The sequence below is a fragment of the Pelodiscus sinensis genome, chromosome 18 (assembly GCF_052426305.1).
Source record: "Pelodiscus sinensis isolate ZL-2025 chromosome 18, ASM5242630v1, whole genome shotgun sequence".
Classification (NCBI taxonomy): Eukaryota; Metazoa; Chordata; order Testudines; family Trionychidae; genus Pelodiscus; species Pelodiscus sinensis.
In genome coordinates this window covers 4,635,055-4,652,500 of record NC_143069.1, presented here as the reverse complement: position 1 = coordinate 4,652,500, position 17,446 = coordinate 4,635,055, and the positions used below count along the sequence as shown (strand labels likewise).

The 17,446-nt window shown below is 61.4% G+C and overlaps 1 protein-coding gene across 2 annotated transcripts in view; it reads left to right on the top strand.

Moving 5' to 3' along the window:
- Nucleotides 1–13,677, top strand: part of PRKD2 (protein kinase D2) — a 39,111-nt gene extending 25,434 nt beyond the window's left edge. For both annotated transcript variants that reach the window (XM_075915006.2, XM_075915005.2), the window contains exons 10-18: nt 2,422–2,692; nt 4,213–4,265; nt 6,957–7,029; nt 7,316–7,422; nt 7,730–7,891; nt 8,240–8,338; nt 9,572–9,839; nt 10,538–10,623; nt 12,292–13,677. In XM_075915006.2, coding sequence (XP_075771121.2) covers nt 2,422–2,692; nt 4,213–4,265; nt 6,957–7,029; nt 7,316–7,422; nt 7,730–7,891; nt 8,240–8,338; nt 9,572–9,839; nt 10,538–10,623; nt 12,292–12,507 — 1,335 coding nt within the window. In that variant the 3' untranslated portion in view covers nt 12,508–13,677. The remainder of the gene's footprint in view (nt 1–2,421; nt 2,693–4,212; nt 4,266–6,956; nt 7,030–7,315; nt 7,423–7,729; nt 7,892–8,239; nt 8,339–9,571; nt 9,840–10,537; nt 10,624–12,291) is intronic.
- The last annotated feature ends 3,769 nt before the right edge of the window (nt 13,678–17,446 follow it).

Here is a 17,446-nt window from a genome sequence, read left to right as displayed (position 1 = left end):
GTTGTTGATGATTTGTTAATGGGAATTCTGCTAACACCTACTTTCCTTCGTATAAACCACGAGGAGTCCCTTTGGAAAAACTTAAAAAACAACGACTAGTCTTGCAGCACCTTGAGACTAACAAAACATGTAGCTGGAATCATGAGCTTTCATGGGCACAGCCCGCTTCTTCAGGTGACTGCAGTATTAAAAGTCCAGATCCAAAATACATAGGGGGGGGGGAAAATTAGAGTGTTCCTGTTACAAGAAGCTGATAGAGAAGGTACAAATTGTTCTTAAGTACCCTTCGTTAAGTTGGTTAAGTCATTAGGATGTGGAGGGTCGTGTGCGAGCCAGGTAATATCTGTATTCAAACCTTTGTAATGGCTCTCATGAAAATTCACCCGCTGCCCGAAACCACAGCCATGCTGGTTTGCAACAGAGCTGCTGAATGCGCAAGGACCAGCTCTCGCTCTCTGCTTTGTGCAGCTCCTTGCACACAGTAAACAGCACTGCCCGGGCAGCACCGCCAACAGCATGAATTCACAGCACAGACTAGCACCCCCTGGCTTTCCCTTGTAAATGAAGTTAAGTTCCAACCTTTCCCTGTGGATTTGGCTTGTGGAATTGGCTTGAAACAACAGGGTGAGTTGGCGATCCATTAATGAGTGTCCAGGCAGGTTAGAGTGTCTCCAACAGTTTTCTGTGTGTTGCCTTTTCAGAGATCTGATTTGTGTCCAGTAATTCTTTCCCGTAGAGACTGTCCAGTTTGGCCAATATCCATGGCAGAGGGGCACTGCTGGCATTTGATGGCATAGATCACATTAGTGGATGTGCAGTTAGATGAGCCGCTAATGTAGTAGGTGATGTGGTTGGGTCCAGTGATGAAATCGCTTGTGTAGCTGTGTGGACAGCGTTGGCACCGGGGCTGATTGCAGGGCTGGGTTCCTGGATGATTACGATGGAGGTGTGCTGCGTGGTTACTGGAAAGAATTTGTTTCCTTCCCTACCATCCCCTATATATTTTGGATCTGGACTTTTAATATTCCAGTCATCTGAAGAAGTGGGCTGTGCCCATGAAAGTTCACGATACCATCTACACATTTTGTTAGTCTTCAAGGCGTTGCTATTGGTTGGTTTTAAGTTTTTCCAGTTACAGACTCACTCGGCCACCCCTCTGAAATTTATTTGGGATTAAGGGTTTGTAAGCCCAGATAAATGTGTCAGTTTTGACAGTGCAATAGGGCTTGTGGTTTTTGCTGAAAGAGCCTAATACGACTACCCCTCTGAAACGTATTTCTTTGGTATGTTGCGGTGATGTTGAATTCCCGCTCTCTTGATTTCTCACCCTCCACTCTGGTTTTCTTCTCCCTGGAAAAAGTGGGTGGGAATAATAGAATCATAGAATACTAGGACTGGAAGAGACCTCGAGAGGTCATCGAGTCCAGTCCCCCGCCCTCAAGGCAGGGCCAAATACTGTCTAGACCATCCCTGATAGACATTTATCTAACCTACTCTTAAATATCTCCAGAGATGGGGATTCCACAACCTCCCTGGGCAATTTATTCCAGTGTTCGACCACCCTGACAGTTGGGAACTTTTTCCTAATGTCCAACCTAAACCTCCCTGGCTGCAGTTTAAGCCCCTTGCTTCTTGTCCTATCCCCAGAGGCCAAGATGAACAAGTTTTCTCTCTCCTCCTTGTGACACCCTTTTAGATACCTGAAAACCGCTCTCATGTCCTCTCTCAATCTTCTCTTTTCTAAACTAAACAAACCTAATTCCTTCAGCCTTCCCTCACAGCTCATGTTCTCTAGACCTTTCATCATTCTCGTTGCTCTTCTCTGGACCCTCTTCAATTTCTCCACATCTTTCCTGAAATGTGGTGCCCAGAACTGAACACAAGACTCCAATTGAGGCCTGACCAGTGCAGAGTAGAGCGGAAGAATGACTTCTTGTGTCTTGCTCACAACACACCTGTTGTGTGTGGGAAATGAGTGTGTGTGTGTGTGTGTGTGTGTGTGTGTGTGTGTGTGTGTGTGTGTGTGGGAAATGAGTGTGTGTGTGAAATGAGTGTGTGTGTGTGTGTGTGTGTGTGTGTGTGTGTGGGAAATGAGTGTGTGTGTGTGTGTGTGTGTGTAAGTAAGATAATTCCACTCTTGCTCCTTTCCACGTGAAAAGTTTTGGGGGACAGTATTCTCAAAAGTCAGAAGTTCTTTCTGTTTTTAAACATCATTTCTCTCCTTTTCCACCGGGGAGGAAAAGAGAAAGGACTCCTTATTTTAAAAAACCCACAGTGATGTGGAGGGGAGAGGAAATGAGAGAAATAAATAAGTTAATAAATGGGGGGACTCCGAACATTGGGAGGGAACATTGGGAGAGCCACCTGTGCCGAACTGCTCCGGATTTCGCCCCTGAATCTGTGGGTGGGTTCCCGTTGCAGGAAATCCCACTGTCGGAGATCCTGGCAGTGGAACTGGCCCAGAACTTCACCCCGGTGCTGCCGGGCGCCAACCTGCACTGCTTCGAGATCGTCACGGCCAACGCCACGTACTACGTCGGGGAGAACTGCGCTCCCGCCCCGTGCTCCGCCAGCCAGCAGCACAGCGGGGTCGGGCTGGAGGTGGCCACGGCCTGGGAGAATGCCATCCGCCAGGCCCTCATGCCTGTCATCCTGCAGGATGCGCCCAGTGCCCAGGGACAGGCCCCCCACAGTGAGTGAGAGCCCCGAGGCCTCGGATGGGCTCTGGGGCTGTCGGGAGAGAGCCCCCCCCCAGCCTGCTTTGTGCATCACAGCACCCCCTAGCAGTGGGCTGGGACATTTGGGCCAGCACTGTGGGGAGAGCGCCCCTACTGAGCATCCACGTGCTCCCTGCAGCACAGCGCCCCCTAGTGGCTAACTGAGCATTTAGCCCAGTGCTGGCTGAGGAGAGCGCCCCCCCCCCACTGAGCCTTCAGCTGCTCCCTTCAGCACAGCGCCCCCTAGTGGCTAACTGAGGCCAGTGCTCACTGTGGGGAGAGCGCCCCCTACTGAGCATCCACGTGCTCCCTGCGGCACAGCACCCCCAGTGGCTAACTGAGGCCAGTGCTCACTATGGAGAGAGCGCCCCCTACTGAGCATCCACGTGCTCCCTGCGGCACAGCGCCCCCAGTGGCTAACTGAGGCCAGTGCTCACTGTGGAGAGAGCGCCCCCTACTGAGCATCCACGTGCTCCCTGCGGCACAGCACCCCCAGTGGCTAACTGAGGCCAGTGCTCACTGTGGAGAGAGCGCCCCCTACTGAGCATCCATGTGCTCCCTGCGGCACAGCGCCCCCAGTGGCTAACTGAGGCCAGTGCTCACTGTGGGGAGAGCGCCTCCTACTGAGCCTCCACCAGCTCCCTGCAGCACAGCGCCCCCTAGTGACTAACTGAGCATTTAGCCCAGTGCTGGCTGAGGAGAGCGCCCCCCCCCCCCCACTGAGCCTCCAGCTGCTCCCTGCAGCACAGCGCCCCCTAGTGGCTAACTGGGGCCAGTGCTCACTGTGGGGAGAGCGCCCCCTACTGAGCCTCCACCAGCTCCCTGCAGCACAGTGTCCCCTAGCACTGGGCTGGGACATTGGGGCCAGCACTGACTATAAGGGCACAGCACCCCTTGCTGAGCTTCTGCCTGCTCCCTGCAGCGCAGTGCCCCCTAGTGGCTAACTGAGGCATTGAGACCAGTGCTGATTATGGGGAGAGCACCCCCTACTGAGCTTCCAGCTGCTCCCTGCAGCACAGCGCCCCCTAGTGCCACTCTGGGACTTGAGGGTCCTATTGGGCATCCCCTTTTGGGTGGCCATCACTGTGGCCTGCAGTGCCCTGGGCATCTCCCATCCGAGCGCAGGCTGGTCCCTGTTTGGATTGGCCAGGAGCCGAGCCCAAAGCACCAGCGTCCTGTCAGACCCTTCTGGGCCTAGCCGGGCAGTGTCCCGCAGGTGGGAGACAGTTGTCCTGCAGGGGCGACATCGATCTCACCGAGGGAGAACCCAGCTGGTTCTGGGGACGGAACTTGGTCTCCATGTAGCTGGAAGGAGCTCAGCTCGCAGACGCTGGCGCCCCTCGGGGATCAGGGTTGGGAGCAGGAATTTGACACGCTTTGTCCCGGGTAGGATTTCATGTCTGGTACACAGTATGTGGGGGGGAGAGTCCTGATTGGGTCAGGCCAACCCTGCCTGGTGCCAGTGCCAAATCACAGGCCCCTTTCCCCTTCCTAGGGCAAGCGTCGCTTAGGATCTCCGTGTCCAACAGCCAGATCGAGGAGAACGTGGTGAGTATAAGCTCCCGCTCCCGGTCTCTGTGTAAAGAGAGGAAACGTGAGCAAACGGGCCAGGAGGAGCACAAAAGAATAACACAAAACCAGAGAAGCCCAGGGCACAAAACGAGCTACATTCCGCAAGTGACAGAAAGGGAGCTAAGGAGAAGCTGCACAGTTACCCCCGGAGCAAGAGAAAGGGAAAAGGAGAGTGCAGGCCCGCTACTCAGCCGGGAAGGAGCACTAAAAACGGGGGCATCGGGAAGACGGCGGCTCGCCTGCCTGTTTTGCTTCAGTGGTTTCGGAAAAGGTTAATTTGCAACCAGGCACTTAACAGCAAGAAGAAAAGGGAAGCGGAACAAGCCCAAATAGGGGAAAAATCAGGTAGGGCTATTCTAGTCATCGGGTGAAATGCCCCCGGTGGTACTTACGGAACTAGCTACAGCAAAATCGTGGAACGGTTGACAAATATCTTCAAAGCCCGTGGAGTGCAGGTGAGGTCTGTGTGTCTGTCCGGGTGTTCAAGGACTCCTCACTGGTAAGTGTGAGGACCACCAAATTCATTACGCAGCTTCCTCTGATCATCACTTGAAGCATAGTCAGGTTTGGCTGTGCCAGGACAATGGGACACGCCTGGAATGAGATTGCGTCTCAGAAAAGCATACAGAAAAGAGACAGAATCACCAGGCAGGGGAAAGGGGCTGGCGAGGGGTGTGCCCCCCCCATCCAGGACTGCCCCCTCCCTGAGCCTCCCACCCTGTAGATGTCCTTTAGGAATGGTGGGAGGGCTGAAGCCCTCCCCCCCTGAATTCATAGGGGAACATTGCTGGCTGCCCCTTCGGCAGGGAGCGAAAGGAAAGTGCACAGTTTGCTGCATTCCTCACTCTGGCTGGGAGCCCACGGAGCAGATGAACCTGGACTTGCCCAAACCGGGGGTCATGCACCCCGGCTGTGCCCGTTGGAGCTGTGTCAGCCATGGAGAGGGGCTTCTCACGTGGCCCCAAGCTGCTGCGGTGGGCTGGAGTCGCCCTCTCTGCCCAGGGCAGCCTGCACCCTGAACCCCTCGTCCCCAGCCTCACCCCAGAGCAACTATTTACATGAAGCCTGGACGTTTTCATTTTATTTTTCAAAATCCCCTTTCAGCCGGCTGGTGGTGATGTCTCTTTTCTGTGTGGTTCGAAGAGACGCGGTCCCATTCCTGGCACATCCCCATTGTCCTGGCACAAACAAACCCATCCCTTGCTTTAAGTTATGCTAAGAGAAAGCTGCCTGTGAATTTGGTGATCCTAGCTCTTTCTGTGTAGGAGGAGTTCTCAGGCAGATGGACAGGCAGACAAACTCAAATTTAGAGTAAATTATCTATCCCTTCTGTAAGGGTGCGAAATAAGCGACGCAAATTCTGAGCTATGTCAATTGCGTATCATATTTCGAAATAGGGAGTGTCTACACAGCACTTATTTTAAAATCGAGCACTCTTCCTCTGACTTCTCTTATTCCCCGTACCATGAGGGTTACAGGAGTTGGAATAAGAAGTCCTCCAGCTGGACAGTATTTTGACACAATTTCGAAATAACTGCCTGCTGTGTAGACATGGAATAAGTTATTTCGGAATAGCGTTGTAGTGTAGACGCACCCTAACAGAGCCTAGCAGTCTGTTTGCTTTCTTAACTACGGCTGCTGCACATTGAGCGGATGTTTTCCAGGAACTATCCACATTGACTCCGAGATCTCTCTTGGCCGGTAATTGCTAATGTAACCCACACACCTAGGCTACATCTAGTCTACATCTCTTTTTCGGAAAAGGGATGTAAATTAGACGTATCGCAATTGCTAATGAAACAGGGATTTAAATCTCCCGTGCTTCATTAGCTTAAAAATGGCCGCCGCTTTTTTTCGGCACGGAGCTTTGCCGGAAAAAAGTGCCAGTCTAGACGCTGATCTTGCGGAAAATAAAGCCTTTTCCGAAAGATCCCTTATCCCTCTATGAAATAAGGGATAAGGGATCTTTCGGAAAAGGCTTTACTTTCCGCAAAATCAGCGTCTAGACTGGCGCTTTTCTCCGGCAAAGCTCCATGCCGAAAAAAGCGGCAGCCATTTTTATGCTAATGAAGCACGGGAGATTTAAATCCCTGCTTCATTAGCAATTGCAATACGTCTAATTTACATCCCTTTTCCGAAAAAGGGATGTAGTCTAGACATAGACCTAGTGTGGTTACTGAGTACTGCAAGTGGCACCTAGACCACTGGAACAGTTAAGATCAAGAGACCTCTACAGCATGGGCTGGGAGCCAGCTGGTTTTTTAGCTCAGCAGGTAGAGGCTCCTAGAGTCAGCTCCCGAGGTCCCAGGTTCTGGTCCTGTCCACCAGGGGGCAGCTAGCTTCCCTGGCCCCGCCCACTTCTGCCTGAGGCTCCTCCCCTTTGTGCCCCCCCTACCTTGCCTGGGTCCTGCGGTGGCTGTCGGCTCCGCTGGTGATCTACCACAGTTAGTTCTGCAATTTCATAATTGTGTTCCTTCAAAACTTGTGGTCCTGGGACTTGTTATTGTTTAATTAACCAGTTTGTTCCAAAAGTTCCTCTACAGACACCTCAGTCCGGCACTCTGTCCTCTGTGCCCCACCCCTACTCTATGCCCCGCCCCTCCATGTGGTGGACCCCCCCCCCCCCCCCGAGGGAGTGACATGACCCTTTTCCTTGTGCTCTTGCAGGACATTGCAACGGTGTACCAGATCTTCCCGGATGAAGTCCTGGGCTCCGGGCAATTTGGAATTGTCTATGGAGGTGGGTTCGGAGGCAGGGCCTGCCAGCGGGTGCTTCTGGGCTGGGCCGCGGGGGCTGTTTGCACAGGGATCGCTCCCCCCTGTGCTGAGATGCAGCTGCCTCTGGGGTGGAGCGCAGGGAGGCTGCAGACAAGTTTGCACAGAAAATGGAGGAAGCCTCCTGTGTCCAGCTCCTTTTTGAGTCGAGAAGACTGGCTGGCTTTGGGAGGGGGCGGGGGGGATGGGACACGGGCCTTCCCCTCCAGGGGGTGCCGGCTCTAACGTCTGTGTTCTGGCCCCCCCGCCAGGGAAGCACCGTAAGACGGGCCGGGACGTGGCCGTGAAGGTGATCGACAAACTGCGTTTCCCCACCAAGCAGGAGAGCCAGCTGCGCAACGAGGTGGCCATCCTGCAGGTGAGAGGGGACGGACGGACGGACAGATGACGCCAGCGTTTGGCTCCCCCCTCCCCCACGGGCCCCAGTTTTGGGGAGCCCTGGGGCTGGCTGGCTGAGAGGCAAAGCTGAGAGCTGGCCCTGAGGTTGCCGTTTCCTGCAGCGAGTTGCCCAGGTCTCAGCAGGGAAGGGAGACACCGGCTGAGTGGGCCAAGGCAGCACATGGGGCCGGGGCTGGGTGGCTAAAGGGTGGGGGGGGGGGTCACTAAATCTAGAGGGGGATTCCCTGCCCCCCACCCTGCTGTTATCCCTCCTCGCCGGCCCCCAGAGCCTGCGTCACGCCGGCATCGTGAACCTGGAGTGCATGTTCGAGACGCCGGAGAAGGTGTTTGTGGTGATGGAGAAGCTGCACGGGGACATGCTGGAGATGATCCTGTCGTCGGAGAAGGGCCGGCTGCCCGAGAGACTCACCAAATTCCTCATCACCCAGGTGAGCCCCCCGACTCCGCCCCAAACTGCCCCAGCTTCTCCTCAGCGCCACTGGGGGGGAGGGGGGAGCCCACATCTGTCCGTCCGTCTGTCAGGAGGGCTAAGCTCTGCTTGGGGCATGTCCCTGCAGCTCCTGGGGGTGGCTCGGTCCGGCCTGGTGCCTCAGCCTTCTCCCGGGCGGCACCGGCTCCCTCCCCTCTGGCTGACGGGCTCTGGCCTCAGACCCCAGGCTCCGCTGCCCCGGGGAAGCGCCCCCTGCTGGGCAGGTGGGGTGGAGGGGCCCCGTAAGCGCTCGGGGCAGCCCCAGTCCCGCAGGTGAGACCTGACCCGACCCGTCCTGTCCTGGCAGATCCTGGTGGCCCTGCGGCACCTGCACTTCAAGAACATCGTGCACTGCGACCTCAAGCCGGAGAACGTGCTTCTGGCCTCGGCCGAGCCCTTCCCCCAGGTGAGACCCCTGCCCGGCAGGGACCCTCCTCTGTCCCTGTGGGGAACCCCTGCCCCTCTGGGACCCCCTCTCCCAGCTGAGGACCCTCTCTCCCTCCATCACCCACTGTGGAGACAACTGCTGGGCCATTGGGAAGTGCCCCCCACCCTGCTCTCTGCAGCCCAGCGCCCCCTGCTGGACCCCCGCCACCCCACTCCCTGTGGCCCAGCGCCCCCTGCTGGGCCCCTGCCACCCCACTCCCTGTGGCACTGCGCCCCCTGCTCCCTGCTGGGCCCTTGCCACCCCACTTCCTGTGGCACAGCGCCCCCTGCTGGGCCCCTGCCACCCCACTCCCTGTGGCACAGCGCCCCCTGCTGGGCCCCCGCCACCCCACTCCCTGTGGCACAGCGCCCCCTGCTGGACCCGCACCACCCTGCTCCCTGCTGGGCCCCCGCCACCCCACTCCCTGTGGCACAGCGCCCCCTGCTGGACCCGCACCACCCTGCTCCCTGCTGGGCCCCCGCCACCCCACTTCCCGTGGCACAGCGCCCCCTGCTGGACCCGCACCACCCTGCTCCCTGCTGGGCCCCCGCCATCCCACTCCCCGTGGCACAGCGCCCCCTGCTGGACCCGCACCACCCTGCTCCCTGCTGGGCCCCCGCCACCCCACTCCCCGTGGCCCAGCGCCCCCTGCTGGACCCGCACCACCCTGCTCCCTGTTGGGCCCCCGCCACCCCACTCCCTGTGGCACAGCGCCCCCTGCTGGACCCGCACCACCCTGCTCCCTGCTGGGCCCCCACCACCCCACACCTTGTGGCACAGCGCCCCCTGCTGGACCCGCACCACCCTGCTCCCTGCTGGGCCCCCGCCACCCGACTCCCTGTGGCACAGCGCCCCCTGCTGGACCCGCACCACCCTGCTCCCTGCTGGGCCCCCGCCACCCCACTCCCTGTGGCACAGCATCCCCTGCTGGACCCGCACCACCCTGCTCCCTGCATTACAGCGCCCCCTCCTGGACTCCCACCATCCTGCTCCCTGCTGTGCCCCCACCACCCCGTTCCCTGTGACCCAGTCCCCCTCCTAGACCCCCACCACCCTGCTCCCTGCGTCACAGCGCCCCCTGCTGCTCCCCCTGCTCCCTGCAGCCCAGCACCCCCTACTGAGGCTCCCTAGCAGCACAGCACCCCTAGTATCCAGCCCTGCCTGCCATGCAGAGCGCCCTCTGCTAACCCCCGGCGCTCCCGCCTCCGCCAGGTGAAGCTGTGCGACTTCGGCTTTGCCCGTATCATCGGCGAGAAGTCCTTCCGGCGCTCGGTGGTGGGCACGCCGGCCTACCTGGCCCCCGAGGTGCTGCTCAACCAGGGCTACAACCGCTCGCTGGACATGTGGTCCGTGGGCGTCATCATGTACGTCAGCCTGAGCGGCACCTTCCCCTTCAACGAGGACGAGGACATCAACGACCAGATCCAGAACGCCGCCTTCATGTACCCGCCCAGCCCCTGGCGCCAGATCTCGGCCGGAGGTACCGGCTGGAGCGGTTCGGCTGGAGGCGCGGCCCAGGGGAGGGGCACCTGCGGGAGGGACTGCCGGGGGTGGGGAGAGGAGGCTGGCTGGAGGGCTCTGCCCCTGGGGGTGGGGTGGGGGTGTTCGGGCTGGGGGAGGGGGAAGGTGGCAGGACCCAGCTGTGGGGTTTGCACCTCAAGCTCTAATCGGGCGGGGCGGGGCCTCGTGGTTTGGGTCAATGCTGCCCTGTGAGGTGATAACAATCCCAATGACAGAACACCCCCCGGGCCCCACAGCACGGCCCCTCCTACACCCCCCCTTGGGCCCCATGGCAGGGTCCCCCCAGCATGGCCCCCCTGGTCACCCCCAGTCCCTGCCACACAGCCCCCATCCCCTGGTCTCAGAATGGCTCCCCTGAGCCCCACAGTATGGCCTTCTCCCCCATCATGGCCTCCCACCCTCAGTCCCTGCCGCATGGCCCCTCTCCCCCCAGTCCCTGCAATACGCCCTCGCCCCCTCCCCCCTCAGTCCCCCCTCAGGTCCCTGCTGCACAGTGCCCCCTCTCTCCCACAGCACGGTGCCCCAGCTGGAAGGCCTGGGTTTCCAGGGTGCCATATCTGCTATTCCCACACCCTGTGGCTTTCCCCAGGGCAAGCTCAAGCCCGCCCTGCCCCCACGGGCTGCTCCATGACTCCCCCCCTCTTTTCCCCCCTCCAGCCATCGACCTGATCAATAACCTGCTGCAAGTGAAGATGAGGAAGCGTTACAGTGTGGACAAGTCCCTCAGCCACCCCTGGCTCCAGGTAGGTAGGGGTGGTCCAGCCTCTGTCCGGCAGTCTCCCCTCAGACTCTGCAGCATCCCCCAGACCTGCCCATGTCTACATGCCATCACTATGCAGAGAGCGGGAAACTGAGGCACAGAGAATGGTTGGGACTTGCCTGAAACCTGAGTATGCAACTCAGCCCAGCGTGCAGCTGTTCTGGTCCTGTCCACCAGGGGGCGGCGCTGACACATGCTCCAGCTGGCCCAGGCCGGGGATGTTCTGGTCCTGTCCACCAGGGGGCGATGCTGACCCTGCTCCAGCGGGCCCAGGGCGGGGCTGTTCTGGTCCTGTCCACCAGGGGGCGACGGTGACCCTGCTCCAGCTGGCCCAGGGCAGGGCTGTTCTGGTCCTGTCCACCAGGGGGCGACGCTGACCCTGCTCCAGCGGGCCCAGAGTGGGGCTGTTCTGGTCCTGTCCACCAGGGGGTGACACTGACATGCTCCAGCGGGCCCAGGGCAGGGCTGTTCTGGTCCTGTCCACTAGGGGGCGACGCTGACCCTGCTCCAGCGGGCCCAGGGCGGGGCTGTTCTGGTCCTGTCCACCAGGGGGCGATGCTGACCCTGCTCCAGCGGGCCCAGGGCGGGGCTGTTCTGGTCCTGTCCACCAGGGGGCGACGCTGACCCTGCTCCAGCGGGCCCAGGGCGGGGCTGTTCTGGTCCTGTCCACCAGGGGGCGACGCTGACCCTGCTCCAGCAGGCCCAGGGCGGGGCTGTTCTGGTCCTGTCCACCAGGGGGCGATGCTGACCCTGCTCCAGCGGGCCCAGGGCGGGGCTGTTCTGGTCCTGTCCACTAGGGGTGATGCTGACACATGCTCCAGCGGGCCCAGGGCGGGGCTGTTCTGGTCCTGTCCACCAGGGGGCGATGCTGACCCTGCTCCAGCGGGCCCAGGGCGGGGCTGTTCTGGTCCTGTCCCCCAGGGGGCGATGCTGACCCTGCTCCAGCGGGCCCAGGGCAGGGCTGTTCTGGTCCTGTCCCCCAGGGGGCGATGCTGACCCTGCTCCAGCGGGCCCAGGGCGGGGCTGTTCTGGTCCTGTCCCCCAGGGGGCGATGCTGACCCTGCTCCAGCGGGCCCAGGGCGGGGCTGTTCTGGTCCTGTCCACCAGGGGGCGACGCTGACCCTGCTCCAGCGGGCCCAGGGCGGGGCTGTTCTGGGCCTGTCCCCCAGGGGGCGACGCTGACCCTGCTCCAGCGGGCCCAGAGTGGGGCTGTTCTGGTCCTGTCCCCCAGGGGGCGATGCTGACCCTGCTCCAGCGGGCCCAGGGCGGGGCTGTTCTGGTCCTGTCCACCAGGGGTCGGCGCTGACCCTGCTCCAGCGGGCCCAGGGCAGGGCTGTTCTGGTCCTGTCCCCCAGGGGGCGATGCTGACCCTGCTCCAGCGGGCCCAGGGCAGGGCTGTTCTGGTCCTGTCCACCAGGGGCGACGCTGACCCTGCTCCAGCGGGCCCAGGGCGGGGCTGTTCTGGTCCTGTCCCCCAGGGGGCGATGCTGACCCTGCTCCAGCGGGTCCAGGGCGGGGCTGTTCTGGTCCTGTCCCCCAGGGGGCGATGCTGACCCTGCTCCAGCGGGCCCAGGGCGGGGCTGTTCCGGTGCTGCCCCCAGGGAGCGGCGGGGGTGCACCCCTTCCCTGTTAACCCTTTGCTGCCCTGCAGGATTACCAGACGTGGCTGGACTTGCGGGAGCTGGAGGCCAAGATGGGCGAGCGTTACATCACGCACGAGAGCGACGACGCCCGCTGGGAGCAGTTCGCCGCCGACCACACCCTGCCCTACCCTGCCCACCTGCGGGCCCCCCGGGGGCTGTCTCCCGAGGAGGAGGAGGGGGAGCAGGAGCTGCAGGGGCTGACAGAGAGGGTCAGCATCCTGTGAGCCCGGCCCCCCACCCCGCGGCAGAGAAAAGACCCCCACCCTTGCTCCGGTGGAGGGACAAGACGGACGCCTGGGGACAGGGTGGGGTGGAGGACGCTCCTGCCCCCTAGCTGTGCGTTGGGGACGTGGCTCCCCCGATGGGGCCAGAGCGGACATGAGGGGCTCCCTTGCCTTGGCCCCCCTCCGCCCGCCTGTGCGCCCACCCGCCCTGCCAAGCTTGACTGAGCGTGGGGGCCACCCCAGAGCGAGCAGGCGCCCCTAGGGCCGAGGAGAGGCCGTCGGGATGTGAGCTGGGGCCCCTGGACGTGGCACGGGAGAGACGCTGTAGGAGCCCGGGGCCGGCCCCTTCCCCCGACCAGCGGCTCTGGGACAGTCAGGACCACGGGAGGGAAAACCGATCCTAAATCGTCCCTTCTCCAGGGGCCGGCCTGGCCCAGCTGCTGCGGTCGCCTGGCTGCACGGCACTGGGGTCCCGTGGTGCCCAGCCCCTGCCAGTATGGAACAGAAGCCGACGGGATGAGAGGCAGGGGCCTGGCTGGTGGGCGCATGTTGCCAAGGATCGGGCGGACCTGGCACTGTGATCTGGGGCTGGGCCGTCGGGGGAGGGGGTGCGTGTTGGGAGCTTGGGGGTGTCTGAAAGGTCCCAGAGATGTGATGAGGGGCATGGATGCAGGAGGTAGCAGGTTCCCATGGTTACAAAGGGGGGAGTCCCAAGGGTGGGGGGTCCTGTGGCTGTGGTTAGGGGCCTGCGCTATGGGTGAAGATTCGGGGTCCCTCCTGTCACCCCCTTTCCCATGTCCATCACTGGGGGCACAAGCAGGTCTCCATTTTCAGGCGCACTAAGAGCTCAGACCTTGCACCCCTATCTTCCGTGGGATAGACCCCCCAATCCCCGCACCTCTCCCCGTAAAGGGGTGCCCCCGCCGTCTTGGCCAGACCGAAGACCCCTGGCCCAAGCCCTGCAGCATCCGGACGCCGTGCTCCGCGTGCGGCCAGCGTGGTCGTGTGCGTCCTGGTCCGTGTTCCCGGCGGGGCGAGGGGACGGGAGAGACACCGAGGAGGCCGATGGAGCTGGGGCGGATCCTCGGGTGGATGCTCTTATGGGGACACTCGTGTGTGTGTGTAAATAAAGAATAAACAGGCCCTGCCTGGCCGGCCTGTGAACTGAAATGGGCGCAGCCCCGGCAGGGGGCAAGCCCCAGCCATTGCTCTCTACCGGCACCCGTGTGGGCGGCTCTGAGCCCAGGTTCGCTGCACCCCTCGGGTTACAGCAGAGCAGCCCCCGGGGGTGCACTTGTACGGGAGGGGGAATGTGCCATACTCCGTGGGCGGCAGGTGTGTAAGGCCAGGGGAGGCGTTGCCTTTCCCAGCCACCAGCCTGGCCCCGCCCACGGAATGCCCACTGGGGGTGGGGAGGCGGGGCCTCCTACTGAAGCTGGGGGAGGTGGGGCTTGGGCAGAAGGGGCGGGGCTGGGGGGAGGCTTGCCTTCACCCACTGCCCATGCATACTCCTACAGGGGGGCCGGTGGCATTAAGGAATAATCTCGCCCCCCTGACACAGGCGGGGGGGGGGGGGGGGAAGCCTGTCTCAATGTGCGTCCCGTCCTGTCTTTGGGGCTCCCCCAGCGAGTGGGGCTGGGGCCCGGCCTTTGCATGAACCGTGCCCTCGCTCTCCCTAAGGTGACTGGGAGGGGCTGGTGGCTGCGTTGGTTAGCCCGGCTGGGATTGCACCCTCCGGGGGTCGGTGTTTCCTAGCTGGATCGCGCCGTGTGCCCCGTAGCGCTGTTCAAGGGAGGGTGACGTTGTTCCCATTTTCTGGCCAGGGAAACCGAGGCACAGCGAGGGGCTAGATCCTGCCGGTGGTGGGCAGTGAATAGCCCCCCACATACACCCCGCGCTGCCCATTCCTCTCTCTGCTCGGTGCACAGGGCAGAGAAACAGCAGCGTGAAAGCGCACCGAGTTGGTTCACCAAATGGCCCTGGTGCAACCCTAGCCAGACACTACGGGCTGGACAAGCCCCGCTGGGCCCATCCACAGAGGGTCTGTGTCTGTGCCTGCCCTGCCCGACAGCTGCCGTGACACCCTAGCTCAGGAAGGCCCCAGTGCAATCCACAACGGGCCCAGAGAATCACCCGGCGGCTTGGCCCGGCTGTGCCTAGAGGGAAGCTAACTTTGCGGGTTCCACCGCTCTGGGTTCCCCAGCCCAAATGCAAGCTCCCCTGGTGCAGGGGGCGGCGTGTACGGAAACAGCGACCGCCCTTTACGCCAGGGACCGGCTTGCGGCCTGTGGGCAGGGCCGGATTAAGACTTTTAGGGGCCCTAAACACTGAAAAAAGTATGGCGCCCCCCAAATGTAATTAAAAACCCCACAATACTATACTGTAAAATAAAATTGTATTTTTTGAAATGACACAAAACTGACATGTCTTCTGAAACTAAAATAGCTTCTTTCTAGATTTTCTGATTGCAAAATTCGGGATACATTCATCGAAGCTGACTTGATCTGCTTCCGTACACAATAGGAAAAGTGAATCCGGTCTGTCCTGACACATTGTTGTTCCCTGAGGGGTTTATATTCTTTTCAGCTGAGAAAAAGAGCGTTCTGCGGAGTTCTGACTTTTCCCACCATGACAACTTCGATGCTTTTTTTGAAATATCAAATTTTTTCAAAAAAAACCCTCATTTTTTTTTGGTGCCCCTGCTTTGCTGGTGCCCTAAGCACGTGCTTAGTCTGCTTATTGGATAATCCAGCCCTGCTTGTGGGGTCTGGCCCGGGCGATGGCTGGTTACTGTTGTCCACGCGCAGGTGGCCGGATTCTACCCGTCTCCAGCCACGTGGCGTGTTCCCTGCCGTGCACATAAAGCCGGGACGTGAGGCGTGCGCTGATTGCGCACAAGTGGCTGGGAGAGCCGGGCGCTCCCTCCGCGGCCAATCGCAGCGCGGCCCCGGGTCCCATCGGCACCCCGCAAATCCGAGCTACGCTGCGCCGTGAGCAAACCTGTCCTAGCCCGGGCGCCCGGTTGGGTTATGACAATCTGGCCCCCGTTTCCAGGCCCTTGGTGCTGGTTGGGCTCATACAGGCTCCATCTTAAACCGCCGTCCTGCCCCCACCCACCGGGCAGCGTGCAGTACCTGACCCAACACTTCCCCTATCCCTGGATCTGGGAGCAGACGGGGGGCTGGGGCTCCGGGGTTCTCCTCTGAGCACTGTGAGGGGGATGGGCTCTTGTGGAATGGAGGGGTCCTATCCCCCAGCTCCTCAGTGTGTCCCCCTGGAGCAAATCGCTGCTCTGTGCCTCAGTTTCCCCCTCCATAGACTGTGGGGGATGACCCCCTGCACCTGCCCACTACAGAGTTGGTTGGCAAATCTTTTTCATCCCTGCCCCTGAGTAGGATGAGCTGGGGGGGGGGGGGGGTGGCACATGGGCACAGGGTGAAAACCCGGGTCTAGATGACCATCGCTTTAGGCTCGGAGCCGTTGGTTTCTGAGAAACGCTGGTTCCTTGCAGCGCTGGGGGCCGAATGACGCAGCGTCCCGCTGGGAACCACGCTGGAGCAGTCGGGCCCCTCCGCCCCCACCTCGGGGCCGCGCCTCTGGGGCTGGGAGGCTGCGCCGGGGGGACCCCGGGTTGTCCCCCACGTCTGGAGCCGTTTTTCAGTTCTCTGCTGCTGAAAATCCCCAGACGTAAACAGGAAACCACAGCCAGCAAGTATCAGATGGGGAGGGGTTGGTGTCTGACCACAGCTCTTGGGCCACACGGGAACCAGCGCGCCCTGACAAAAGACCTGTGTGGTCCGGGGGCCCTGCCAGCGATCGGGATGGGGGCGCAGCGCGCCAAGCCCTGCAGACGTGCCGGTGGGGCAGAGACGGTTGTGGGGGTGCACAAGCCCTGCTAGTTTCTGTCTCAGCACCCGGCCTGACTCACTTCTGGCTGACTTGTGACGGGTTCGTTTGGGGGGTTTCTGGGGAACGGGGCTTCCCGAGCCGCCGCCTCCAGCCACGCTTCATGCTCTCCTGCCCCCCCTTGCACCGTCCGCCCCCCTCACCGCCCCCAAGTGCTGGGGCCGCAGTCGGCGCCCGGGCTGGCCTCAGACCTCTCGAGTGGCAGGGGCATGGGACCCGTAGCTGGGATGTGGGGTGCAAAGCCTGGCAGGGTTTCCTAACCTGGCGGCCACTCCCCACCACTAGCTGGCCTGTCTGGGCTTCCCGGGGCGGCTAGTTCTGGGCAGGAGCGGGGCCGGGTGACTATCCCGATCGTGGATTTAACCAGCGCCTCTGGCAGGCTGGAGCCCCACACTCCGGGCGGGCGAGCCCTGGCGACTCCGCAGCCGTCGCCGACATGCAGCCACTTCTGGGGCGGAGCGGGGGGAGCGGTGACGCTATGCAGCTCTTTGGGTGCTGTCTCCTTGCCCCGGGCACTCCAAAGCCTCCCCCCCCACCCTCGGGCTTACAACAGCCCCTGGCGTGTCCCTGCATCCCCCCCCATTTGCTCCAGCCAGTGCCCACGGCTGGGGAGGGGGGGGTCCTCTCTGAGGCCACTCCCAGGCCCCCCGGGATCCAGCCTGGGTCCTTCCCCAGCCCCGAGCCACTCACGGCCGCCTTCACATGTTTGGCAGCGTAGGCCTGGGCTCACCGCCCCCCCCCCCGCAGTGCTCCATGGCTGCCCCTGCCCCTCCCTCCACACCGTGTGCACTAGAATGGACTCCCCAGCCCCTAGAGGGGGAGGCTGCGGTGTAGATTTGAATGGTGAGCTCGCTGCATGTCCACCTGCCAACCCCCACCCGCTGTCCATCCCCCCACCCATCTCTGCATCCTCCCCCCCACCCACCGTCCATCCACCATCCCTCTCCCATCACCCGGTGTCCATCCATCTGCCCACCACCCTTGCGCCCACCCACGCATCTCCCCATTGGTGCAGCCCAACTCATCACCTCCG